At 43.6% G+C, this 27,442-nt stretch overlaps 1 protein-coding gene across 1 annotated transcript in view; it reads left to right on the top strand.

Annotated features, from left to right (window-relative positions):
- PARP8 (poly(ADP-ribose) polymerase family member 8) overlaps positions 1-27,442 on the top strand; it is a 759,201-nt gene that overhangs the window by 656,744 nt on the left and 75,015 nt on the right. The window contains exons 21-24 of the mRNA XM_078675052.1: positions 1,524-1,596; positions 2,844-2,913; positions 4,195-4,271; positions 24,075-24,144. Coding sequence (XP_078531178.1) covers positions 1,524-1,596; positions 2,844-2,913; positions 4,195-4,271; positions 24,075-24,144 — 290 coding nt within the window. The remainder of the gene's footprint in view (positions 1-1,523; positions 1,597-2,843; positions 2,914-4,194; positions 4,272-24,074; positions 24,145-27,442) is intronic.

Raw genomic sequence — 27,442 nt, forward strand, 5'->3', positions numbered from 1 at the left:
GATTATTTTGCATTATGCACTTTACTTGACAATTCTGTATCTCTGTAAATTGCTTGAACTCTCAATAATAAAAAAAGGGTGAATCTCCCCAGTCTGTTCTCTTGCCTCTCCCTCTCGTCTCTCGGATCATATACATCAATCTCCAGCAGCACCCTCAGCACCAAAGCACTTCGCACTAAGCAGCAGGCAAGCACTCTCAATCTTATGGTCACCTTAATTATAGCCTTCATTTGTGCTTGTCCCTTCCTTAAAGTTGCAAATATCGGTGAAATACGGAATTTGATTGGTCAAGAGTAGGGGAGTTCACATCATACTATGCTGACACCGCTTATTTATTAAGACACCTTTGTTTTGTAAAATCTTCCCTTTTAGCTCATCCATGACTTCCTTTCCCATACATCTTTTGTAACAAATTAAATATCATTTCATTCAAGCCCCATTGACAAATATCGCACGTTCCCATGTTCACACAGCTGCTGTCCTTGGTCTTTGGCAGTTATTTAACTTTTCTGGGCAACAGGTCACATTACGTTTCTTTCCAGACATGCGCAATACAATTTTTCTTCCAGCGCCATTTTCTTTCATTGCCAAGGTATACCGGCCCAAATGTACACTATTGCTAAAAGAATCATAAACCGATGTTAATTTCTCAAATATGTGATTGTTACTGTTCACAGCCCACTTCTACTCTATTCCATGTTAAATTATTTTTCTTTAAGCAAAAGCATTAGCAGAACAAGCATCTTTTATATTCAGGCAAGCATGAATTCTTTATTGTATAGTTAATAAAAACCATTACAAAATATAAAATACCACAATGTTTAAAATGCAGGGAGTTAACACTGCTATATGAAAGATAACATTTATAAAATGAAGATATCATTCGAACTTCAGGATAAACTAGTCAAGCATATGCCAGGCACGCAGTGCCTCAAGACCTACAGTTAGTAATTCTTGCACATGCGTGAGAGTTTTCCCGCTCAAACGGGTTAGTTCCATGATTACTTACGCGGTTCTGGTTTGCACATGTGCAAAAGCTTTTTTCGGTTTCAAGCAGGATTTAGTCGCAAAGCATATTATTCTTTGTTATTCAAGCATGCGTAAAGCTCTTTCCCCATATGTGAATGTTGTGTGCATGTTAATTTTCACTTATTTACTGTTTCTAGTTATTAGTACACGTTAACGAGAGATTGATCCGAGCAAGTTTCTTTTTCTCGAATCCTTCCTCCATCAACTGTTCATCATACATTAAATTTCCTATGTCATAGACACAATCTGCTCTACAGAAAACAATCATTGTTTTCTTCATTTCTAAAGGATTTTAGAATTAATCATACAGAACTCAATTTGGAAGCCAGACCTATTGTATTTGACATTGCCTGTTTGTTTTATAAGAACTATGTTGTGTTTGAGTATGAATTGTAAGTGTTTTCCACTTAAGTGTATTTAGCATAGACTTTGTTTGACACCCCATTCACTTTTTTGTGAGTACTAAATTTAGCTCTATGTTTTCTATTTTTAAGCGGCTCGCACATTGAAAACTGGCACTCTATTCTGAGGAATGGATTAGTAGTTGCTTCCAATACGAGATTACAGGTAAACCGCTCTATTTCTAAAGGCTAACAGTGTTACAACTTAATATATATTTGTTAGAGCTTTATTGCACGTTTTAATCTCATATCATATTGTTGACATTTGTATTGCACTTAAATGGTCTGTAATGCCTTGTAACAACAACAGAGTCTAGAATCCTTTACTAATACGATTTGCTAATACTTTGTGTTGTGTAAATATTTCTTTAAGTATGTTATAACACATACAGCACTTCCTCTTCCTTATTGCCTATTGTTAGTTCCATAGGTCTACAACTAATATGTATTACTTTTCATCATAATGTTATTCTATTTAGCAAACTAAAGGATGAAATGCTGAGTCTACTTGTGCCTTACATTGACATCAGATGAATGCTTGCTTTCTCATTCCTATTACTTTTTTTTATGTCTGAACTTGTCCTTTGAAAGTAATGCAATTAATGCCTTTGTGTCAACATCGTCTCTTTAGTGGCTGTTCTATGCCTTAATACAGGTTCTAGTAAAAGGAGGTTTTGGCATGACTTAGTCTTTCTCCAGTATGACAAAAGGACATTTATTTGGAAAGGAACTCTTCCAGTGAATATTTCTTGCATTTCGCATTTGGAAATGTGTCTGTCCTGTCTCACTATACAGCATATTAATAGAGCCCTATATTTCTGTGACTTTCCACCTAGCTCATGTCTGTAAGACCATGTCCCAGTTTTGTGATCCTGTCAGTGTACTACTTCCAATTTGTAACTTTCCTTTTGTAAAGAAGGCCTTTACAGCTTGGCACACAACATATATGACCACAGTACTGTTTGGTGAAGGGTCTCCTCTTCCCTGCTTTCCCAAAACCTGCTAAAATAGCTTTGGCACTTTAAAGTTAATCAATGTGTCACACATTCCTAATATCAAAGAGATGTCTGAAATGAATGCCCATTCTGTTCCGATATAGGTCAAATCTATGGATAAAGACCTAGTTTAGAAGATCAGGAATCTCCTCCCTTTAGGTTCTAACACAGTTGGATCACATTTCTGACATTTACTAATGTAACCATGATCTCTGTATCGGTCCGCTGTGACCTTTTTTGGGAGACAACTGTCCAGTAATGACTTCTGGTTTTAATTGTGTACTGATGACTAATTTCTGTATGTTGTATGCATATATTTAGGTGCTTTTATGGTAATTAGTTTAACTGAATAAACTATTTTTATTGATAATTGATATTATGTACCTATAAATATGCTGATCAGGCTGATTTTTTTCAGCTTCACGGTGCAATGTACGGAAATGGGATCTACCTTAGCCCTTTGTCAAGCATATCATTTGGATACTCAGGTGATTATTTAACAAATGTTGTTAATATTTTTGTTACGTTTTCCATTGATTTACCTTTTTTGAAATTAAAAAATTGGAGCACTAAATATTTCCGTTGTTTTGGCCAGATTGTACTGATATAATGTAGTTGATTTGGCATTCTTATACTTTTTCCTTCGAAGTTGTGTTTCTGTAATTGTGGGATGATACATATGTTGTACAAAGTATTTGAAGCTAAAAAGGCATTTGTCTACATGCTTGCCTAATTATATCCTGTAATTAATATCACAATTGTTCTGTTTCTTATTAATAATTGGAGTTTCTTGTGTATTTTGAGATTCCTGTGCTAATGTTTCCTTGACTGCAAATTGCCACTTTGCTATCCCACTATTAGCACTCATGAGCTCGTTAAACACTTACCTGGTACCAGATCACTTGAAAACATTTTTTGGTGATATTTAAACACTCAAAAGCAAATTTTGCAGGGGTCAATGTTGGCACAGTCATATATTATTCATTGTTGCTCATGGTATTTCATTAAATGATGTATGTGCAAGGGTGAATTGCACAGCTTGTCATATTAAAATATTTGTTCCCAGTCAACAAACATTACAAAAGGAAAAAAGATACATATATCAATATTATACTTTCTAATAATTCTGACACAGCAAAATAGATTCCACTTTCCACTTCAGTAATAACTAATGTGCATCTCGCATATCTCATAACAAATATCAGATCAAGGGCGGTAGACATTTGGGAGCCTTGCTGGCCCTTCAGAGTATGGCCAGCACTTTGCATGGTCCAACACCACAGAAGTCCCACTTTGCCAATAAGATGAGTGATTCCAGAATCCATCAATAGGTGACACAGCTACCTTCTCCCGTACCCTGTTGACACACAAGGCAGGCAATCTCTTTTCTCCCATATATTTATTCTTTTGGCCAGTAAGGGAGCTCATCAGTAGCTCCATCAAGACCCTGGACTGTCTCTCCCATTGGTGGCAGTATTTTCTCTCACATCTGCCTAGGAAGCATTTAGTCATGTGCTTTTAGTTAGCTGCTGCATTTTTGCTCTTTGAAAATTGTGCTCATAGGCAATACATTCATAGAAATAATATAATAAACCACCAGGTGTGTGTCCTTTGGTAAGGCTGTCTAGTTTGTCCAATACTGTAAATGCATCTATAGCAAAGCATGCTTCCCTGCGTATCTGCATCCTTTTATGAAATACTCATCTTACTGTTGAGTGCTGTTCTTAATACCCACTTTGTTCATTGTGTTTGCGTCATGTAACCCTCAGGGATGAACAAGAAGCACCAGAAGGTGTCACCCAAGGATGACCCAGCTTCAAATAGTAAGGGTGGTAATACAGTACAGGTAAAACAGCGCTGCAGACTTGTTTATTATTTCCAATATTTTAGTCACCTGAAATATTAACCCTTTGATATATTGAGAGTTACTGATTTACAAAATACTGCATGATGTAACATACAGTGTCATTTCGAACGTTGTCCACATAATAAGAGGCACTCTGAAGGCTCAAAGCAAAGTTCAGTCCTTATTTCCTGCATGCTGATGATGGTTACTTGATGATTGTTGGTAGGTTATACTTACTGGTGCTTGTGCAATCCCTTGCAACCCATTGAATATAACATACATGAGGGGACCAAGTGGTTGGCCATTTAAATTGATGTATGGTTGTTGAGAGAGAGGTATGCAAGTATCATAGCTGAGCAATGGAAGAATGCCTTTCTCAATTGCTACTAAAGTTTTGTCTGATTTCATTAGTGGCCCTTGAATGGTGGAAGAAAACATATTTCCATCATGCATGTACCAGTAGTTCTGACCTGTGTTGTACTTACTTTATAATGAATGTGGTTTATACATATATTGAATAATTTTATTCTTTGTGTTTTTTAATCTCCATTTGTAATGTATTCATTTTAAATATATTTAATGCAGTAACCTTACCCCTATATTTATGTGATCCCACCTGCTCATGTGAGGAACCAAAAGAGGTTTATAGATGTTGAGAACAACTTGCTTTTATTTCTTTATACTGAAAAAGAGATGTCTTTGTTATAAATATTTGCTACATTGTTTGTTAAGTGGATAGAGGTTAGGCTTAAACGAGGATATTTACTAACTATTTTAACTCCTACAGTGTATGCACCTGGGGCTGCCACTATCCTGATATTTTTGAATTGTATCTTATTGTCAGGACACTAGAGTGCTCAGTTTAGTAGGGCGCTTGTATGTATCAGTCAATTAATCTGTACTTTTAGTTGGCCTCTCAAAATTAATTTTATTCTCAGTTTTTTTATAGAGCAAACTGTCTTTTCAATTAATACAGCATTTTGCATACTCAGTTTATTCTGATGGATACTTTCAACCAAAGGTTCCTCATTTAAAATATTCAGAGGTGCCAGTCTGGATCCGGAAGATTTGAAAGCAATGGTCCCACACACAGGGAGATGGCCCACTTTACAGAGACTCCGTACCTCCCCAGAAGTGACAGCTGAACCCCGTACAAACAATATCCCTACACTGACATTAGTTCCTTTTTTCTGCCCTCATCTTTGTCAGTCTTTAACAACTCCAAACCTGATGCAGTCTACTAGGAAATCATTTGTACAGTATTCAAATGTGCCATGTCTGCAGTAACTAGATGTCAGCCACAAACCATCATGTGGTTTGTATGTGGTGCTTGGGCCCCAGCCACGAGCCTATAACATGAGTGTGCTCTCATGCATCGCGGGGTGATTCAGCACAGAAAGTCACTGAACACAAGAAGATATCATAGTAGAAGCACAACTCTTGTTCTAAGTTGCAGGCTTGGTTGAAGTCCCAGTCTTGAGGCCGTTTCCGCTCAAAAATATTTCCTGGAACAAACAGGCACATTCATCAATGGTTTGTGCGGGCGCAAACAGTGCGATTTGCAAAAATGGGCCGTTTGCACCCCCAAAAAGGCCTATTGCGATGCATTAAAGTGTCAGGCACTCGCAATTCCAAAAAATTGCAATTCATTGTGATTTCCTAAATTTCGATTGCATTTAAGGAATCTCAATTTGTGATTACCTAAATGCAATGCATGTACCCCTTAGAAATAGCGAATTCACTATTTGGGGCCGCAAAATACAGAGAAATTACTCTGGTCTGTATTTTGCAAAAACCTTGAAAAATGCACTTAACTGCATTTTTCAGGGCTTCAAGTTACACACACACACATGCCCATTGGGCATGTGTGTGCGCAACAGGGGTGCACATCACAATTTCAGGGGTGGAACAGGGTGTCATTTTGACACCTTTGCACTCTTGAAATTGCTTGCGCAATTTGCGAGTACCTATTGCATGCAATTTCCCATTCATTCCTATAGACCTGTAGGCCCATAGGAATAAATGGGAAGCCATTCCTTAACTGCGACTCGCAATTTGCGAGTCGCAATTAAGGAATGCTTAGAAATCGCTATTCTGATCGCCATGACTACATGCATAGGCTTTTGAGAGTCCCTAATTACAATTCCTTAATAATCGCAATTAAGGACTCGCCAAAGCCTACTTTGATGCATGTGCCCCAGAGTCTTCTGGTAAGTCTAAATCAAAGTATAGACATAAGCACAAAATAGTTAAGCAAGTTTTGACTCCCATCCCATAACTTGGTCACTTGCTATCTAGTAAAAAGATGTGAGGGCCTCATGATAAAGTTTGTACTCTTCCAATGTCTCCTGAGTCCAAACCAATGCTGCAGTTGTGACCTAAATTCTCTGGCCATCCTTGACCTCACACCAAATAGGAGCCATCAAAGTAGTCATACAGCAGATCTTTGTTGTACTACCAGCTGCCTCTGGTGCATCTTCACTCGCAACGAGCAGCAGGAGTCTCTAGTTAGAATTCTGTCTGTGAATCTTTCCCTAAAGCATCCTGCCCTTGTTGGCCCACTACCGGTCTCACACTTACTCTGGCACAAATTTCTAACCCAGCGCCAAGGTCCACACCTGTTCGTCCTGTAATGGCACAGTTATTGACTCCACTGGCATGATCCGAACCGAACCAGGCGTATGTCACAATATAAATTTAAGAAACAGCAACATACAGCCAGATTACAATCTAGTACATCTGCTGTACATCAGAGGATTCAGACCCAGTGTGAAAAGCACCCAAGGTCCCTCAAGACACTGATGAAGAAGAGGAAGAGAACACGTTGCTCCCCCAATCATTATACCAAGGTTTAATTGTATGTAGACTTCCAAAACGTCAGTGGGCTAGATACATCTCCTGAAATAGAGCTAAACTTGCCACTTGTGTGGGACACTATTGTGCCGCTGCAAGATGATGGTCACATAGTGAGGCTCTGTAGGCTGGATGGACAATCCATTAATTATCATGCAGATCGAGCGACCATTTCAGCCTGCAAAGGAGAGGAAGCATTCCTGACCAGGCACAGCAGCTGATGACCTCAGTTTGGGTGACGTAAACCGCTTGGACAGAGCGCAGCGGTGTAAAAGCAAAGACGTGGGTGCTGCCTGCGGCAACAAGGTGGCGGCTCTGATCTGAGTAAGCCGGTGTAGTGAGATCAGCCCCGGCACAGTGGCCAGGAAGAAACTAGCAGGCTTGCTGCCCTGCAAAGAAGTAGCTGAGGTGAAGAAAAAGACGGGCGACTTGGCCTTGGATTTCTCGCTGCTTCTGGCATGAAAGAGGCTGCTGGTCAGCGGGCCCTGTTCCGGCCCTGTGATGTGGTGAAGTGGAGGATCCCAGTGAGGCCCAAGGAGGACGGAGGCAGAAGGAAACACACCCCACTGGACTCTCGTGTGCGCTGGCCCCCTGAGGGACCAGGGCGGAGGTGAGGCAGGGTGCGCCTGAGCGGTTGGGAATCGTTGCGTGACTTTGTGCCAGGCCCGGTGGTATATAACCAGGCTGTGAAGGGCCCTGACTGCAGTGGCGACCTCCCCAAGGGGTGGAGATGACGTTTGGGCACAGCGGGCTGGTCTAGCAGAGCGGCACAGCTTGGCGGACTCTGGGCACCCTCTCTCCCTTTCTTCCTCTTCGCTGTGCTTGAACTGGTCGTGGATCCTGAAAGGGGGCTGTGATATCATTGAAGGGTGCCTGCAGTCGTGGAACATCGGGAGGCAGACTCACACTGCAGTTGTGCCCTTATGAGGAGAACTAGGGGCTGACACTGCGCTGGCCCATCAAGGCCTGTTGCTGTTGGAACGAATGGGGCTGCTACATGGGTGGGAGGGCCCGGTGCAGACTTGCACCCCAGTAGGACAGAGCCCCTGCATCTGCCACAATTACTCCGGCAGAATACATGTCCTGGTTACGTGGGACAGGCAGCAAGCCATAGGCAAGGCAGATGCGAGGCAACCTAAGGTCTCATTCGAGCAGCGCAAACTCCCAGAGGGAACACCCCCCAGCAGAGGAGCAAGCAGAAACAGCAATGAACCCCTCATCGACCACTGAGCCAAAAATTCGCTAAAAGTTCACGGACCTAAAGCAAATCGACCTCCAAATGTAATCAATATCTTACCGCTTGGTTCGGCTCAGGGATAAGGTGTCAAATCACGATGAGTGCATCGCGGAGGTCAAGCAACTGAACTCTGCGCTGGTAGATGATGGCACTGCGACCCGTGAGAAATTGCTGCTAATGGAGAAGGTTCTGGAAGTAATAAGGAATAAAAACGAAGACCTCGATGCCAGGTTGCGACGCAATAATTTGAGAATTCCTGGAATCCCAGAGCCATCAGCAATGACCCGGATTGAACACTACGTAGAAGAAATGCGCCGATCCCTCTTTGGTGTTGCCCTGTCAGCGGTCTGCATAGTAGAGCGTGCCCACAGACCCCTTGGCCTGAGACCACCCACCTCCCCTTGGGAGCCCCTGCCTGACCTCAAATTTCAAGACTAGTAAACTATAGGGATCGTGACATTGTGCTCTGCGAGGCACAAGCCTTGCAGGAAACTAGATATCAGGGCAATGCAGTTTCTTTTTTTCTCCGATTTCACTTAATCCGTTCAAGCCACCGGAAGTGAGTTTGTGCTTGTAAAAAGACTGCTGCAGCAACAGGATATTAAGTACTCTCAGCTCTATCCTGCAAAGCTTCTTATTTTCCAATCTGGCAAAACCTCATTTTTCACCGATCCTAAGCTGACCGCCAAGTTTGTACGCAGCCTCAGGCCTCCCAAATCAACTGCACCTGCAGATAAGGACCAGGTGGTAGAAGACCCCCTTAGAAAAATTGTTTGAAATCCTGACTGAGCACCATGAGGCAGGCTGGATTGGAGTCTCAAAAGCCTGGCAGGACTCAAATCTATTCTGTGTTGTGCCACAGGCTATACCTCCCTTACACACAAACCACACAGAAATCGGACACGGTTGCCTGACTGAATGAGAGGTTGTCCCTCTCTGGTGTTATTAGTCCAGCCTCCCAGCATCAAATCTCTGGGATATGCAGAGCCCCCTGGCGTTACCCTCTTGTATGAGTCCTATTTTGTACATTACAGTTGGCCCTTTATGGCCCATTCAGGGTAGAGGAAATGTCTTTCAGCCATGTTAGGCAGCTGTAGAGGGTGAGGGGTGGAACTTCTGGGTGTTGGGTAGTTTGTACTGGTTGTATTGCTCCTTTTCTGTTCTTTTTCCTTCCCCATTTCCCTTCCCGTATCATCAACATGTGAAGGGCGCTACCCTAACGCTGACACACATGGATCTATGGGACTGCATGCATGGGTGTGAATGCTAACAGAGTGACCACACTGAAAGAGGTAACATAGAATCTGCGTGGCCTGAATGATTGTAGAAAGGTGCGATTGGCTGCGGCGTATCTTATCCGTCATGGTGCGGATATCCGCTTCTTACAGGAGTTGCATTTAACGGGTGCCAAAACTTATAGCGGTTTACTCCAGTTATGCTAGAGGTACGGCTATTGTTCTTAGGAAGGGGCTCCGTGGCACACTTGCATCGCAATATGCGATCCACAAGTGCACTACCTTATAGTTGCTGGGGTGCTTGGAGGCCATCTGGTTAAGTTGATATCAGTGTACGGCACCAATACAGATGACCCCCTTTTCTTTAGTGAGGTGTGGCAGCTGGCAGAGTCCCGGGGTCTCGGAACAGTTTTATTGGAAGTGGATTTCAATATTGTTCTCAACTCAGAAAAGGATACATCAGGCGGATTCCATCGACTTCATCCATGGGCGGCGGAACAGCTACTGGTACTCATGGAGGACCATGAATTGGTAGATATCTGGCGCCTTCAACACCTTTAAAGTAAGGAGCGAACTTGCATATCAACAGCGGGCCCTACATGGTCCAGAATTTTATTTATTCTCTTTTTATTAAACAATTTTAATAGTACTGTGGACGGCCTTTAGGCCACATCATAATGAAACACAGTGGTGAAAGGATGAATGACCATTCTATATAATTTAAACTTAGGCTCTGTACAACTCTATGCTGGAGTAAGATCAATGTCCACATCTGCTGTACGCAGTTCCTCTGATGGAGACACACATAATTCACCACATTCAACATTCCATTTAGCCCACTTGTGATCCCATTTCTTGGGACAGCCTCTATTCTTGAATACATCTTTCTCCGTGATCATCACATTATCCATGTCGTTAGCCCATTTCTGATGTGTAGGCAAATCCCTGGTACCCCATACCCGAGCAATATTGCGTTTAGCAAGGACGAATCCTAGTGATACCCATGTGCGCTCAGTTAGAGTCAGGTTTGTAGCCTCCCATACATTTAGTAAACAAAGTTGATGGGAATGGGAGAAATTTGTCCCACTTACCCTTGTAAGTGTGGAGGTGGTTCTCTCCCAATAGGGCTGGATATGTGAGCAGTCCCAGAGCGTGTGATAAAATGTACTGTCTGCAGCGCCCCAAATCTGGCCTGCGCCCCATTTTTACCAGTGTATGTGCAGCTAGGTCAGTTCTGTGTAGATTGTTTAGCCTCATTGGAATCGCAACTTCTTTAGGCGAGGAAAGGGCTTCCTGCCAGTCATCGTCCTCTAGATCCCCGAGATCTGATTCCCACAACTGTTGGAGACGTACTAATGGATCAGGTCTATTGTTTATTAATTTACAATACATGAGTGATATTGCTTTGCGGGACATGGGATTTGTTAAGAGGCGGTCTTCCAATAGGGAGGCCTCAGGTAGAGCCTCACCGCTTGCCAAGAAGGTGGTTATTGCATGGCAAATCTGTAGATAACAGAACATCTCTGATCCTGCCAGTTGGTACTCCGCTTGCAGTATTTCAAACGGAACCATCACATTGCGCGACCATAAGTCACCAACCGTCGCGATACCAATTAAGCCTCACTTGTCGAGGCCCAGGCACCTACTCAATATGCCGAGTTGTTCGGACTCCGACAGGAGAGAGGCCAGTGTTATTTTTTGGTGCCACCCCAATATTTTTGTTGCATGGTGCCAGAGTGCAACTGTTTGGGCCTTGGAGCCAGGGAGACATTGGTGCTTGGGGTTGAAATATAGTGCATGTTGGTATACCCCTGAGTCATTATTCATTTATCCGTGCAGTATGCCGGCTCAGATGGTGATGCAAAGACTCATTGGTTAATCCAGCGAGCCGGGAGGCCCAATAATATCCCAATAATATTAATTGAAGTCGGGCAACACAATTCCCCCGTCATACCATCCCCAGGTCAATTTGTGTGTCGCAATGTGCTGATTTTTCCCATCCCATAAGAGTGTTCTGACCTCGCCATCTACACTAACAAAGTAAGCATCTGGGACTTTCCAGGTGGTATTGTGTAGCACGTATAGAAATTGAGGCAGCACCAGCATCTTAAACAGCGCTGCTCTGCCCAGTACATGGTCCAGAATTGACTGTTGTTTGACTCACTGGCTGATGCAACGAATAGGGCTTACAACTGGAGGCTTCCTGCTGGCACCCTTTGGGACCAGGTCTTCCGGGAGGAGATTAGGTCTCTAATCACTGAATATTTTTAGATAAATACTGGCTCGGTGGACTCACCGTCCACGTTGTGGGAGGCATTTAAAACAGTTATTAGAGGCAAGTGCATCGCTAAGCAGGCTGGAGTCCTGAGTTCGCTCACAGGTGATCTTCAACGCCTTGAGAGGGAGATACAGGCACTCAAATCAGAGTATTTCGCGTCCAGCCTACCAGCGACCCTCGGGCATATTAGGGAAAAGGTGGTAGAATCTGAAGAGACTTCTCAAAAAGGCAGTGAAGATGACCTAGTTGTTGGACAGGAGGCTGTTCAGGCAGAGATGCTTGCCTTCTACTCCTCATTATATGCCGTACATCAGACAGAAGCACACCCTGATCTGCTCCATTTCCTAGACTCAATTGAATTAGAATAGGCAAGTAATGGCCATCGCAGATATCTGGACAAGAAGTTCTCAGAGTAGGAGGTGATTGGTGTAATTTGGGCTATGCCAGGGGCAAAGCACCGGTATTGGATGGACTTACATCTGCATTCTATAAGTAGTTTGTGCCACTCCTCGCACCCCACCTCCTCAACATGTACGAGGAATCACTGGAGCCTGAGTTCTCCCCCTCTTAGAGAGGCGCTCATTGGGATTATTCTTAAACCAGACAAGGACCCACATTTGTCTGATTCCTATAGAACACTATCAATGATTAACCTTGATAATAAAATCCTTGCGAAGTTGCTGGCCTCCCAACTGCTCCCCTTGCTCCCACGGTGCTCAGACCTGATCAGTGTGGTTTCGACCCTGGTAGGCGCACTTCCATTAACCTCAGCACCCTTTTCGTGACCATGCTAGAGAATGACCCCTCTCTTCCTGTTGCAGCTGTTTTTTGGATGCTACCAAGAGATACCCTGGAATGACCGTACCTTTTTACACTTCTTGCCCGTATTGGCTAGTGGTCGAAGTGATGAAAAAAAAGTAGGGGAACTGTGGGCTGAGAACCAGCGGGCGGGAATAACCTGTGGATTGGATCAGTGGGCAGAGTCAGAGGTGTGGCCAGAATGCGCAAAACATCCCAATTTTCAGTATTTGATTGGCATGTCACTGCCCAGTTACAGCTTATTATGTTATTTAATTCAACCAATGGATACACATGATTATTTAGGGTTTAATATGAGTTATTGCCATTAAAACACATTCACAAAGTGGGATTTGTTTCCAATCACAGAATGTCCCAAATGTGCTTAAAAGTGGAAGCACAAGCCATTTGTCTCTGAGCCATGGCGTTTCTAACATCAGCACTTCTCCCTTCTTCCACAAGAGCAGTTCAAACATGAATGGCATAATATCCTAGTTTGCAAATGTTTTCTATAGAATTTTGGCTCTGCCATATTTGCCACATAATACAAGATCTGCTGCATAATCTGGCAATTTTAACTAATAAATGATTTGAAGCTCAAACGGATCAAAAGTTAATTAAAAAAATATGACTTTTGTTGCTGCGAAGTGGACCGTCCTTTGCAAAGGTTGACTGATCACCTTTCTCACTACTGCATTTGTAACACTGGTACTAATAGGACAAAATCTTTCAAGAGACTTTTAGCATGTGTACAAATATCAAAATAATTAATATCAGAAAATATACTGCATTATGCTGCAACATTTTGTTTGCTGCATAATTTTGTCAACACTGGTGCATAAATGTGTCCTCATTTCCTGCTTAGTTCCAGTGGCTCCAAAGCAGCCAGCTTAGAGACTGTGAAGTTTGCAAACTAAGTTTGGTGTGATTGCAAATCATGCATTGCCGATCCCTGATGAGTTGCAGATACTACTGCTGATACAAGGCCAATGGAGGTAGCAAATGGGTGAAGCGGACTGACTTCAAGGGCAGGGCTGGTTTTAGCGCTAGTGGCACCCTGTGCAACAATGCTTGTTGTTGCCCCCTAATGACCATCTACGCGACCGATTCCCTCACTACCCACCCTTTAACAGTGCCCCTTAAGTCTCCATAACTACACTCTCTCTCAAACGCATTTAATTTGATTCAAGAATAGTTGGAACATAGCATGATCGTTGGGCTATTGACATAAGCTAAACAATTTCCCCCTCCAATACAGAAAATTCAGAGGCTATTCGAGAGCACTAACTTATATAAACACAAACCCTCCTTATGTTTACTGCAGCAACCAACCCAGTCTTTTCAAGCCAGTGAACATGGCATCAGCAGGCATTGTTTAAACCAACAGGCACTGTTTAATCCTCCTTTAGACTACCTCACCAACTGTGGTGGCTGATGGATATCAACTTGATGTGCGGCTGGCCACACTTTGTCTCCCATCTGGAGTTCACGGTGCAGACAGATGCGTCACTGCTGTGTTGGGGTGCCATATGGGAGAGGTAGAGATAGAAGGCCTCTTGCCTCTGGCGATCCATCCATAAAAGCCTTCCTGCTGCCCATCAAAGGGAGGCTGGTGCAGGTCCTCACAGACAACACAACCTTCTTCTGGTACATCAACAAGCAAGACAGAGTAGAGTCCTGGATCCTGTTTCAGAAGGAATCACTCCTCTGGAGTCGGCTGGTCCAGCAGAACATCTTCCTGGTTGCCAACCACCTGTTGGGTATATGAATCTCAGAGCACATGAAATGAATAGGCATTGTCTGCTCGATTACAAGTGGCATCTTATCCTGAGGTAGCACAGGGTGTTTTCGAGCAGTGTGGCACTCCCTGGCTAGATCTGGTCGCCACTGTTAAGAATGAGCAGAATTAACAATTCTGCAGACTGGAGTTTGCTCCACAGCATACATTAGGAGAGACATTTTGTTGGAATAGAAGAAAGGGCTCATGTTGTCATTTCCTGCCTCAGGTTCTGAGCGAAATCAAGATAGACTAGACCCAGGTCATTCTTATCACCTGGACTACACCAGGAGCCTCTGAGCATTTGTCCACCAATCAGCCTTTGGGTGGATCAGCAATAGGTCGGGGTCTTGCAACCAAGTCTGTTCCACCTACATCTCCATGCATGGAGATTGAGCAGCAGCAGCTAATTGCATTTGACTTGCCAACAAGGTGTTGGGTGTCATTCTCACTGGCAGATGCCCTCCCACAAAGTAAATCTACAGTTTACCAAATGTATTGCCTCGTGTGGTGCATGTAACACTGATATTTGCAAGGCTAAGCTACCTGATGACCTGTTACTTGTTCTTTTGCCAGACCAGCCAGGCCTTATAGCAGGCCAGATAAAAAGCTAGTTGCTGTCCCTTTTTGCCTTTCTGTGTTTGCTTGGCCGATTGTTTTTAAGTCAACAGCTCTGATGTGTTTTATAAAAAGTTTTTCTCCAAAATCATTTTTTATTCCCAAATGGGAGCTAACCCTGGTCTTAATATTTCACACCCTTCAACCCAATGCACTGCTGTTCTTTGAGGTTGTTGACATTAAAGACTGTCTTCCTCAACACCATTTAATGAGCATGCTGTGTGAGTGAACTGCTTGTGCTTTCAGTCCAACCACATTTTTTCCAGATAAACTGATACTGAGGACCAGGACAAAATTCCTAATGAGCATTGTAACCCCCTTCTACATTGGGGGCTCAGTTACTCTGCCAGTGTTTGTTGTGCTGCCTTACCCCTCAAACGAGGTGGGAGATCCTCCATTATCATGACGCTAAAAGGTCCTTGAGCGTTTTCATCGACCACACAATGGCCCATTGTGCGTAGGATCAATTTTTAAGGGGTTTCTCTGGGACAAAGAAAGTGAAGGCAGTTCAGAATACGATATTGTCTCGATGGCTAGTGTTGGAAATAGCTCTTTCTGGAGTTGTATCCCAGATTTTTGCCTTCTGTTGCTGAACCCATTTTTTGTACGCTTTAGTACTTTGTGCACGTTAACCCTGCTAACTTGTAGTAAAGTTTTTGTGTCCTCCCTTTCAAACTTGTTAAAATTTGTTTACACCTAATTGACAAATTCAATGTACTTATAATTCCCTAATATGTGGTACTTCCTGTACCAAGGGATGCTAAATTAAATGCCACTTGTGAACTGCAGCACTCATTGTGCCACCAACCAAAGTAGCATTGTAAAAAAAACGTCTCCAAGCCTGCCCCTGCAGCCTGTGTGTGTAGGTTTAAACTCCCATTTCAAACTGGCAATACACTTTTACCAGGCCTAAACCTACCTTTTTAATACTTATAAGTCACAGCTAAGGTAGGCCCTAAATACCCATAGGACAAGGTGCATGCCATTTAAAGGTTAGGACATGTAAATTTAATGTTTTTGATCACCTGCCATGGAAAATCTCCAAAGTCGTTCTTACTGTGGCAAGGCATGCTCTCCCACGGGCTAGTACTAGGTATACTGTTACATTTATTAGGTGATAAATTTAGTTTGAGAGCAGCTAGAAAAAGTATTCAAGTACTCATTTCAGAATCCATTAAAATCCAATTTAATGGTCAAGTCGGATATTAAATGACGTTTTAGGAAGTTGTCATTTTCCTGCCTAAAACCAAAAGGCTTTCCTGCCAGTGTATAGCTGTCACCTGACCCCTGATGGCTCCCATGGTGAGATGTGTATTGCTCCCAGACATTAGACCGAGGACCCTCTGAGTGTAGAGGGTGACTTCTCCCTTTTCAGGATGGCCTGGTGGGCTGTGAACAGCCCTTTCCTCAGTTTCAAAGGATGTCTACCTTGTCACTGGCAGATGAAACCCACACCTAGGCGTGCCTCTCCTTTGTATCTTCAGTCATGGATAGCACAAAACCCAGTGGGGGTAGAGGAACAAACCAGAACTGGTTTAGGGGGTGGTAAAGGATTGCCCTCCACCAAAGGGCTGGCACTGGGTATAAAAGTGGCAGCCTCAAACCTTCTACTCAAAAAACTCCTGGACCTATGAAGACTCAGACAAAGGACTGCCCCACTGTTGAAGCTCAAAGAAGACTGATCCTGCTTGCCTTGAAACCAGGATGCCAGAATTTACTCCAAGGGTTAGTTGGCTGACCTACTGTTTAAGCAACAGGGACAGAACACGCTTTCAGATGCTCATTTCCTGCAACTGCCCAGCTGACCCAAACCAGTTTGGGCCTACAAAGCTCTCCATAACACCGGACCCCAATACCTCAACAAAGGAATCTCCATCCACGCCCCCAAGAGATACCTCTGTTCTGCTGACTTTGTCCTAGCCACGGTCCCCCGCATCCAGGGGCCGTGCAGGTGGCAGATCCTTCTCCTACCTTTTGGCCAAGACCTGGAACGAACTCCCCCTCAGCATGCGATGAAGCCCGACACTGCACCAATTCAGAAAGGACCTCAAGACCTGGCTCTTCGAATGATCTACGGAGCTGCTCCCGTTCCCTCCCTCCCCAGCGCCTTGAGACCCTCACTGGTGAGTAGTGTGCTTTAAAACCCCTGATTGATTTATTGATTGAGTTGGACATGCCCTGGAGCTTGCTGCTGGTCTCTGTTGGGGTGAGTCTTCACCCCCAAGTTGTGCTCCCCCATAGTCCTGAATCCTTGGCTGGTGTTAGTGTTCTCCTGCAGGAAGTAGGACTTAAAAACTTTTTGCCAACTTTCTACTTGGAGAACAGACTGAGAGCAGGATCGCTATCAAAGTCACAGCTGTCGACGTCAAATTGCCGGTCTGCCTCAGCTTTCTGGTTTGCCCCACTGAAGGTGATCTGACTTCCAGAGAAGTTCCTTAGTCTGGATGTACAGGGCTTCATAAAGACTGACACCGAGCAGCACCTTTTTGACTTTGAAATCTCTCTGGGCATATGCTATGGACTTTGCCAGCTTGAAGCTTTCCTCCCTTTGTCAACGACCTTTCCTGACCTCACTCTTCAGCCAGCCACCATCCTTGAGCCCCACTTTGGATACAGCTTGCCCTTTTAATGATCACTTTTTCTCCATATATGTTTCTGAGTCCGAAGGTAAACTTTTCACAAGGATGAACCTGGTCCCTGTATTTGACTGATAGCAACACAGGGTACAAAGTTCCCCAAGGAAAATGAAGAAGTGTGTGTAGGGAGTGGAGGGTATCTGCACAGGGAACTGGGGGGTTCCCTTATTGGAACTAGAAGACCTCACACACCCAGCAAGCTAGATGTCATGCTTCATCACTGGCCTTCTGCTCCTCGTCAGACTGGCGCTGCAATGTCTGACGGGCACCTGATAGGTGCTCTTTGTCGGAGTTCTTCTGTTCCGGCCAGTTGGTGAGTGCGTGTAAGGTGTTCAATGATAGTGTAGTCGTGCGGAAGTGGTGAAGCAGAAGTGGTGAAATAAAAAAGGTAAAACAGTCCACAGTGACCTTTATTGATGTGGCTGGTTCCCTTAGTTAAAAAGTGGGAGGGGAGATAGAAAACCAGGGAGGTTTATAGCTAGCTACCTCGACCCTCTGGTCAGGTCGACATGTTTCTTGCCTATCTGGCAATTCTTCAGGACCTATAGTGACAGTACTACACAGTGAACAAACAAGTGTAAGGAAAGAAAAGAAAATTACAACCTCACTAGGTCGGTAATTGGTAGGCTAGAGGTCCTACTCTGGTATGGTGACCCTAGAGGGATGAAATAAAACATGTTCAGGGTAATGTTGGCAGAAAGCCAGGGTCAACAGACTCCACAGAAAACACACACATATTTACATAATTAAGGATAGTTGAAGCAACCCAAAAGGTAGTTGAAGCAACCAACAAAGGTTACACCCCAATGTGGTGGACCGTAGTTGTAGTCCAAACTGATTACAATAATATGTTGCATCAGCACGGGAAACGGGGATGCAGCCTGATTAAAAATGACTAAGGCACAGCCAAGGTAAAAACAGCAAGTGGGTTCTTACCCTAGGAAAAACCCTATCGGGCCCCGCAGACTGTTCCTGTGGGACCTGCACGGTCTGGTTAGGTACCTAGGGAAAAGAATGAAATATACAGGGTGCCATGTTCAGAGGGGTATTGTGCGCCAACAGGTATTACGCTGAGCCAAGACAGTCTGGGTGGTCAGAGTTACTAATCACTGTCCCAACCATTAGAGGATGCTGCCGGGAGAAAGGGCTGAGCCTTGTATGCAGATTCACATAGGTCAGCGCAAAACACAGGGGAGTAAACCAGGTGTAATCGGCTCAGGCAGCGCTATCGCAGAAGACCAAATCGTCCCCCATTCGGCAAATCACCATGAGGGTTGCGTGGTTAGGGGCGGAAGCTACAGTCCTATGTCGCGCTACTGAACCGCCAACACGAAGTGACCTTCTGTGATTATCTCCTCGTAGACACAGTGAATTGACCCGGCTCAGACATTCCCGGCAAGCAATCTCTAAAGGGGTTTGATTTAATTTAATTTAATTTAATTTAATAAATTTAATAAAGGGAGACATGACTAACCCGCGTCTGACTCGCGGGCAAAACAAATAACCAAGTGTTCTCAAAGACACAGCAATCGAGGCTTACCTTGGCGGCATGCGGTCATCGCCTCTCACACCTACCCCCACAAACGCGAAATCCGGTGTAAGGAACAGCTGGTGCCGAATAAGCGGGAGTCCCAGCGTTATATCGGCAGCGCGTTCAATCCAACGCGAGGACGCCGCTAGTGGGCGTGGTTGATGACGTCAGCCCGAGCGCATGCGTCTCGGTAGTACGAGAGTGCGCAATGCGAACACTCACAGGGGAGGAGGAAACCGTGCACGTAGAGGAAATAGCGCTTCTGTAACTAGCCACAGGGAATGGAGTCGCTATAGTCGGTAGCCCAAGGGGAATGAGCACATAGCTTGTGTATATATGTTGTCAAAGAGGATTTGCAAAAGTGATAAAACGATGTGAGCCAGAGAGCAGCCCACATCCGTCTAGCGCAGTCATATGGCAAGACTTGGACAGGGATTAGTATAAAGTGAGGTCCGGGTACCTGTGATAGACCTATAGTGTAAAGGGGACTAATGCATCACATGATAGGCTTATGTACGTTATCCTAATCTAATATGAAGTAGGGGCTAACAGGTGACCCCAAACCAGCTCTATCTTGATAGGGAGGACCAAGGGACTGCATCATTTAGGCCAACAGTGTCCAAACGTAGGCGGTGGACCCAACGCTGTTCAATCCTGAACAGGGCTAGTTGTGTAATGGCCGGGTGGGATTCCAATACTATCCATTTGATGCTGTCTGGTTGGTGGGCATGCGTGGTATAATGCTCATACAGTCTCGTGTGTGTTTTGGAACACCAGATGTTGCTTTTGTGTTCCATTATCCTGAGTTTCACCTGTCTCATCGTCATCCCAACATAGTACGTGCCGCAGGGGCAGATGAGTAGGTAGATGCACTTGATACTATTACAGTTGGTGTGTTTGTGAAGGTGCCAAGTGAAGGTGTCAGTCAACCTCACCTCTTTATACTGTACAGTTTGAGGGCACACGGCGCAGCCGCCGCATTGGTAGTAACCGTCCACTGGTGGGAGCCTCCACAGTGTACTTTGGCTGCTAGTGTTTTGTTTCCTCGGCCGTGTGTCTATCAGTGTGTCTTTTAGGTTTGGTGTTCTCCTGAACGCAAAGCGGGGCCTCGAGATGTTAAGGCCCCCCGTGTTCAGTATATTCCAGTGTTTGTTAAGGGTTTTCTTAATGAAAGCTGAGTTTTTAGTAAAGCAGGTGACACAGGTAATAATGTCCTCATGTTCCTTAGTGTGTGTTTCTAATAAGGCCTCCCTTGGGTTGTTTAAGGCCCTTTTGCTGGAATTTTTGATTAGCCTGGCTGGATAGCCTCTGTCTAGTAGTTTATGTTGGAGTTGGCCTGCCTCCTGTTTGTAGTCTGACGCAGTTGTGCAGTTTCTGCGTACCCTGAGGAACTGCACAAAAGGTAGGTTGTCCCTCAGGGCTTTAGGATGGTGGCTGCCATACAGGAGGAGGCTATTCCTGTCAGTGTTCTTTCTGAACACGGTGGTACTTAACCCTGTATTTGACTGCCAATCCATGGCATTCTTACTCAACTGCTGACTTTTATCCAGTCTACCACAACCTGATAACCACGTTTGGAGCTTTGTGCTTTATTGACACTATTTTGAATTCCAACTTTAAAAATTAATATCTCCTATTCCACATGTTGGATTTTTGTAATTCTGGCGTAATTGTATTTATTTTAATTTACTCTATTTTCTTGTGTTGGGTTTTAACTGTATTACTGTTTAAGGACTGCATAAATACGTTATGCATTGCCTCTACTTTAAGATAAACTACAAGAGGGTTTAGCACAGGTTTATATAGTGACTTTTGTGGTTCACCCTGACAAAGATTGTGATTATTGTTTGAGGTGGGTTCTCATCCCCTTAACTAATACTCCATTTTCATATAGAGGGTATTGAAATTGGCTGGGCACTGGGCATGAAGGAGCCTCCTATGTGCCTGTGGACAAATTCTGCCAGGGCCAAAGCCACTACATCACCTTTGACACAAGGGGTGCCTGTTTTTGAGATCTGCCAATAAATGTGCGCCGATACATAGTTGTCACTGAGGTCCAAATAAGAACAAGTTATTTACCTCTGGTAATGAGCCTTCAGATGTATACTTTAACACCCAATCCCTCACGTTCTTTCCACCTCCACATTCTGTGGAGGGACCTCTTTAGTTCGAAAAAGATAGGAATCAGCACACTGCCTCACAGTTTGTTTTATGCTCTGCTTCTGAGGGCACAGAGGGAGACGATGCAATAAATGTACATCAGTGCGTAGGAGCTGCACTTATAAGCGGCTTTCCACCATCACTTCGAAAGTGATGTGAAGTCACTGTAAAGCCACACGGTGCCACCTACTGACAGGAGTATTACTGAAGAATCCCCCAGATCTACTCTGGCACCTGGGGATATTATAAAAGTGAGCAATCTGTGATTACATCATTATTTCCATATTCTCTATTATACTCTTTCTTTTCTAATAAAGGGGCATATTACCAACAACTAGCGATAATTACCGCTATGTTGGCTTAGCGGCAATATTTTTATTGCCGTGCTGCGGCGATTTTTATCGCTTAGGAACCTTGCTATTATCAAGGTTTATCTCCTAAGCGATAAAAATCGGCTGAAATGCATGAATATCGCTGAAAAGTCAGCGATATTCATGCATTACCGAGCTAATGCTTTTAGCCATGTTATCCACCTACCATTGGATAACATGGCTAAGAACTGCTCTGGGGCAGGTGTTAGCTTTTGGAGATATTTGCGCTTAGCGCGAATATCTCCAAAAGTTGGTAATAGGAGATAGCGATGTTAGCGACTGTTTCCAGTCGCTAACATCTTGGCACGCCCACTTTGCATGTCATTAGTGATAAATTTCACTGACATGCAAAGCGGGGCCCAAGATGGTCGCTATCTCCTACTAGCTGTCGCTAACTGGTGTTAGCGACAGCTAGGTAAGGAGATCATTTTATCTCTGCTTTCTTGGCTTTTAAAGCCAAAAAAGCGGAGATAAACCCCCTTGATAATGTGCCCCAAAGTACTTTCATAGAAGCAGCTATTTACATTTTAACACCAGTGGTTGGCATGCTGTCCATTTGCTTCTTTTACCCAAGTCATAACCCATTTACAAAGGCTAGGAATGATTACAAACGCATTACATAAATTAACATTTCTAGTGGAATCACAACATAAAATAAATACAACGTATTAGCACCATTTTAGGAGAGGGAGTGTGAAGGCTTAATGTGAACTAAGGACGAGCTCCTATAAAGCCAAAATATAGTGATTCCTACTAGGGAAATTACTATATGCAAAAAATACTTCCATCGCCGTTTGTAACACGTGCTTTCTCACACTTATTAAAAACTTAAAGTAAGTAAAATGTAATGATTATTGTGATACGAAAATGAAGAAATTGAATTAAATCATGCTATTAAGGTGGAATAGTATTTCAAAAATTAAAGTAGATCAATGGGCAATGGTGGACCAGAAATGGAGCACAGTCTGAAACCAGTTGTTGAAGACAGGGAAGTAGTAATACTTCACAGCCGACCAGCAATAGAACAAGGTCTTGGAAAGGGTTGGCGGTTAATCCCAGTCAAACATTTTACCCAGAAATGTATACATTTCTGGAGGTGGAAGATGGTGGGGCACGGTCAAACTCTGAATGGCACAACCTGCTAATATGTGGCTAATGATGTTGACTTCTTTTCATCCACAGTAGTGACTTTTAGAATGTTTGTACATGATGGGATAACACTAGTACATATAAGGCACCAGCTGGTGTGCTGGTGTACGTTCCATTTTTTGAAGTTCCTCATCGATGTGCATCCGGAACTCACTCAATAATTCACCGAAAAAAAGGCTCCTCTTTCAAACTCGACAAGACCAAATGTCTCCTCCAGTGGTCTCTGGGTTTAAACCCTGCCGTAGATGCTGTAAAGAATGTCTTTGTCAGGTCTGCATGACATCTATATATGGTGTCTTTAATCCTACCTTGATCAATAGGTCTGCAACTCCTATTCTTTTGTGCATTCAAAGAACAGAGGGAGGCCAAATTATTTTTGACCAAGGATACTAAAAGGTGGTCCCTATCTCTTTGAAGCATATCCTTAAAGAGACAGCAAAGGATCTAGAAGAATAAAGTTAATCACAAATTATGCACTGTAAAATAAAGTCTTATGCAGCCAGTGCACTTACATGTGCTTTTAGGAATGTTACCTTTTTTAGATGTATATGAGAAAGATTGCTCCTTCACACGTACTGCCCAGATTATAATTGTGTTGTCAATGTGCCAAAGGCTTGCACACATGTATGCCTAACGTATGAATTGTCAACTTGTACACAAAAATAATTACTCGGACTAGTGCAGAGCACCTGAAACTGGGGTCTGATTAGTAGGCATCAGCCACTTCTGATAAGTAATATAGACCTGAAATGTGTATAAAGTTGAGGAGAACTCAAAAAAAGATACATTGACCAAAACATTAAATTATGAGGCATTATGTGTAGGTTTCCTATCATTATTGTGTCTGTACTGTAAATGTTTGTATACTTAGGGTGTGCTTTGTAGAGAACAACAATGTTTTGCCATAAACCCACAGCATTGTTTTTAATCCCACTATTGCCACCTTCTGAACAAACATGTTGGTTTCAAGTACCCTTAATATACATTAATGTTTTCCTTCAAGGAGATCATAATTATTGTGTACTGTTTTGAAACAAATGATGGAATAATATTGAACTGTGCGAATGGTTTAAGTAATGAAAGCATTACAGTGCCCTGTATTTGAGTCTATATTTTGTGAATTCATTTAATGATTTTTCTTTTTTCTTTTGGTTCTTTAGTCACAGAAAAAGGGCCAGCAGTCCCAGTTTTTGCAGAGCCGTAATTTAAAATGCATAGCCTTATGTGAAGGTAAGTCCTAGCAAATCCTAGCAACAGGGACATATTAGAGTGCTCACAGTATTTACAGTTTGAAATGTCCTTTGTGGATAGCGTACTATAATGATAATCGGGAAACGGCCACTACAACGCGGCCGTTTCCACAGAAACATTAACCACGCATGCGTTACAACGCATGCGTGGTTACCACGAAAGCCTTTACCAGGCATTTCCATTACTACGAGGTACGTAGTAATGGCATATGTGGTAAAGGGTAGCAAAAAAAGGGGGGCTTGGGGGTCTCCCCCCCATAAAATGAAACTCACCTCAAAAAACGTCGAGATGTGCAGGCAAACGGCATCCTTTAAGAGGAAACGGAAAGAAACTTCTGTTTCCTCTTAACGACGTATGATGTAACCACGGAAGTATTAGAGGAAAAGCCTATGCGAAGAAAAAGCATTCCGTTGTAACGCATGCGTGGTAAAGGCATGCGTTGCAACGGAATTCGTTGTAAGAACACATATTCATGATAATCCTATGTATTTGTGTAAAGACAAAACACCTCCTATAACAATATATAAAACAATACGAGCAGTAAAACTCAAAGGTCATTTTGACACGTTAGATGCACCTGGGTACAGACAGATTTGATTATCTTGTAAGCGTAAATGTGATCAATAGAAGGTCATGGCATTTCAAAAATGGTTACACTGTGCCATTCACTTTACATTATGGCTTTGGTGATTATGATAAAATAGGCCCTACTTAGCAAACAGCTAGATATGTCAGCAGCAAAAACAGCTTCTCTAGTCCTTGGAGGAGCTTCCCATCGAAGACATAATACCCCCTCTTCTCCCACACATCCCCTTCAAGCTAATGGTGGCTCTCAACTAGCAACATTCCACAAAGCTCTCAAGACAGTGCTAGGCTGATGTATTATCTTTACCAATGGTTGTTTATTATGGTTATAGCCAGTTAATTACACAAGGCAATCGACATCGAAGAAGACATTAAGTAAAAAAGCAAGAGTACTTGATCCATTCAACAATCTTCATGCCATATTGTAATTTTGGTCTATGATATTAAATGTTGGCTTGTAGGTGGATCTTCAGATCCAGAGTTGACATTTAATGCCAGTGAGCCCATGTTAACATTGGTAGCTAACGTGAGGAATTGTTTGCATCAGTGTAGAATGACAAAGCAAAAACAAGGAGACGATGGACAGAGCGTTGAAAACTTTCAGACACCCCTAGTCACAGATCTGGGTTAAATCCATCATCGTTCTTTAACTCACTTTGCCACCCTAGTTCAGACCCAGCCATATGCAAATCAGTCTTGACCCTGTCCCATATGTGAGCCGTCCAGCCCGAACTGCCAAGCCAGGGCTTCCCTGGACTGGAAACAAGCATCCTGGGCCGGTTTTGGGGTAACACCCCTCATCTGCCAGGCGAGCTTTAATTCAGTGGCAAAATGAGCAAGGGACCCACGTCTGGGCATACCCTACCAACTTAGGCCGAACAAAGAAAACACAAGGAGGCGATGGATGGAGCGCTGCAACCTTTCAGACACTCGCCCCCAATCACAGATCTGGGTTGAATCCATCATCATTCTTTAGCTCACTTTTCCACCCCGATTCAGAGCCTGCCATATGCAGATCAGTCTTGATCCTGTTCCTTACTGGAGCAGTCCAGCCTGAACTGGTGAGCCAGGGCTTCCCTGGACCAGAAACAAACATCTTGGAACCTGTTTCGGGGTAACACCCCTCATCAGCCAGACTAGCTTGAATCCAGTTGTAAAGTGAGCAAGGGACCCACGCCTGGGCTTACCCTGCCAACTTAGGGACAACAAAGCAAACGGGAAACATCACTTACAGCGCAACATTTACCACGCAACTTTTACAACGCAAACCATTAAAACGCATTGCGCTGGGGGGCGCTCTAGGATAGGGAATAGATTTAATTTACTATCCAACACCTTCCCTACTATCCACGGGGACTGGAGTTGGAATAGTAAATTAAACTATTCACTATCCAGCACCCCAAAGCACTATGCGTTGTAAAGGCATGCGTTGTAAAACTTGCGATGTAAAAGCATGCGTGGTAAAAGCATGTGTTGTAATGTCATACATCCAAGCAAACACAAGGAGATGATGTACGAAGTGCTGAAACTTTTCAGACACCCACCCCCAGTTGCAGATCTGGGTTGACTCCATCTTCGTTCTTTAGCTCACTTTACCACTCCAGTTCAGACCCAGCTATATGCAAATCAGTCTTGACCCTGTTCCTTATGAGAACAGTCCAGCACAAACTGCTAAGCCAGGTCTTCCCTGGACTGGTAACACCCCTCATCAGCCAGGTTAGTTTGAATCCAGTGGCAAAGTGAGCAAGGGACCTATGTCTGGGCATTCCCTGCCACCTTAGGGTGAACAAAGCAAGCACAAGGAGATGATGGACGGAGCATTGAAGCTTTTTAGACACTCACCCCAGGCACAGTTCTATGTTGAATCCATCATCTTTCCATGTCGAGGGCAGACACTCATAGACAGAGCTCCTTAACTGAACAATGTATGTGGGCCAAAACTCCATGTCTCCACCAATAGAATACACAGTTAGAATCTCCTCACAGCCAACATTGTCACATCCTCCTTTTACAAACAACTCTCATAGAGTCATAGCCCCATTCCAAGACAAATGGACAGAGGGCATTTTACTGCACCGTTAACAAAAAAGTAAAGCCCTATATCCCTCTAACAAAGACATATTAGGAGACCTCCCTCCACCTACCACCAGCATATATTTAATCTTACCGGCCCCAGTGTTCACAAGTAGGAGGCTTCCCCCTGCTCTCATATAGGTAAACTCTCTTCCACAGCATTGGCTAAGGAAGAGAGGCCTGGTGAGGGAATTAATTTGAGTGGTGTAACATGAGTAGAGTGAAAGATAATGCACAATATCCTGTATTGGTGGCTAGTGGATTCTCCCATCTAAAATGTATTGTGGCAACCTGGAAAATAAGACTGAAAATGGGGATAGAGGATTGAACCTTTACCTACATAGGCCCAGATGGATACACTGAAGCTTAACCTTGCTTTCTCAGCCTGTCGAGTGACGCATATTCAAACATTCCAGATTCTAAACCTTCCTAGACGTCCATACATTGCACAAACAACTAAATCAAACCACAGGCTCCCAGGTAGTCATTTTAGGATTTACAGTATATAAAATGTTACTAAACGAAATTACATCCTAAAAGAAAAGACCACCTCACGTGTCAAAGTCCGTTAAAAAATTGAAATGAAAGGTGTTACATGGGCGGGTGGCAAACAACCTTC

Source organism: Lissotriton helveticus, chromosome 2_1 (genome assembly GCF_964261635.1).
Source record: "Lissotriton helveticus chromosome 2_1, aLisHel1.1, whole genome shotgun sequence".
NCBI lineage: Eukaryota > Metazoa > Chordata > Amphibia > Caudata > Salamandridae > Lissotriton > Lissotriton helveticus.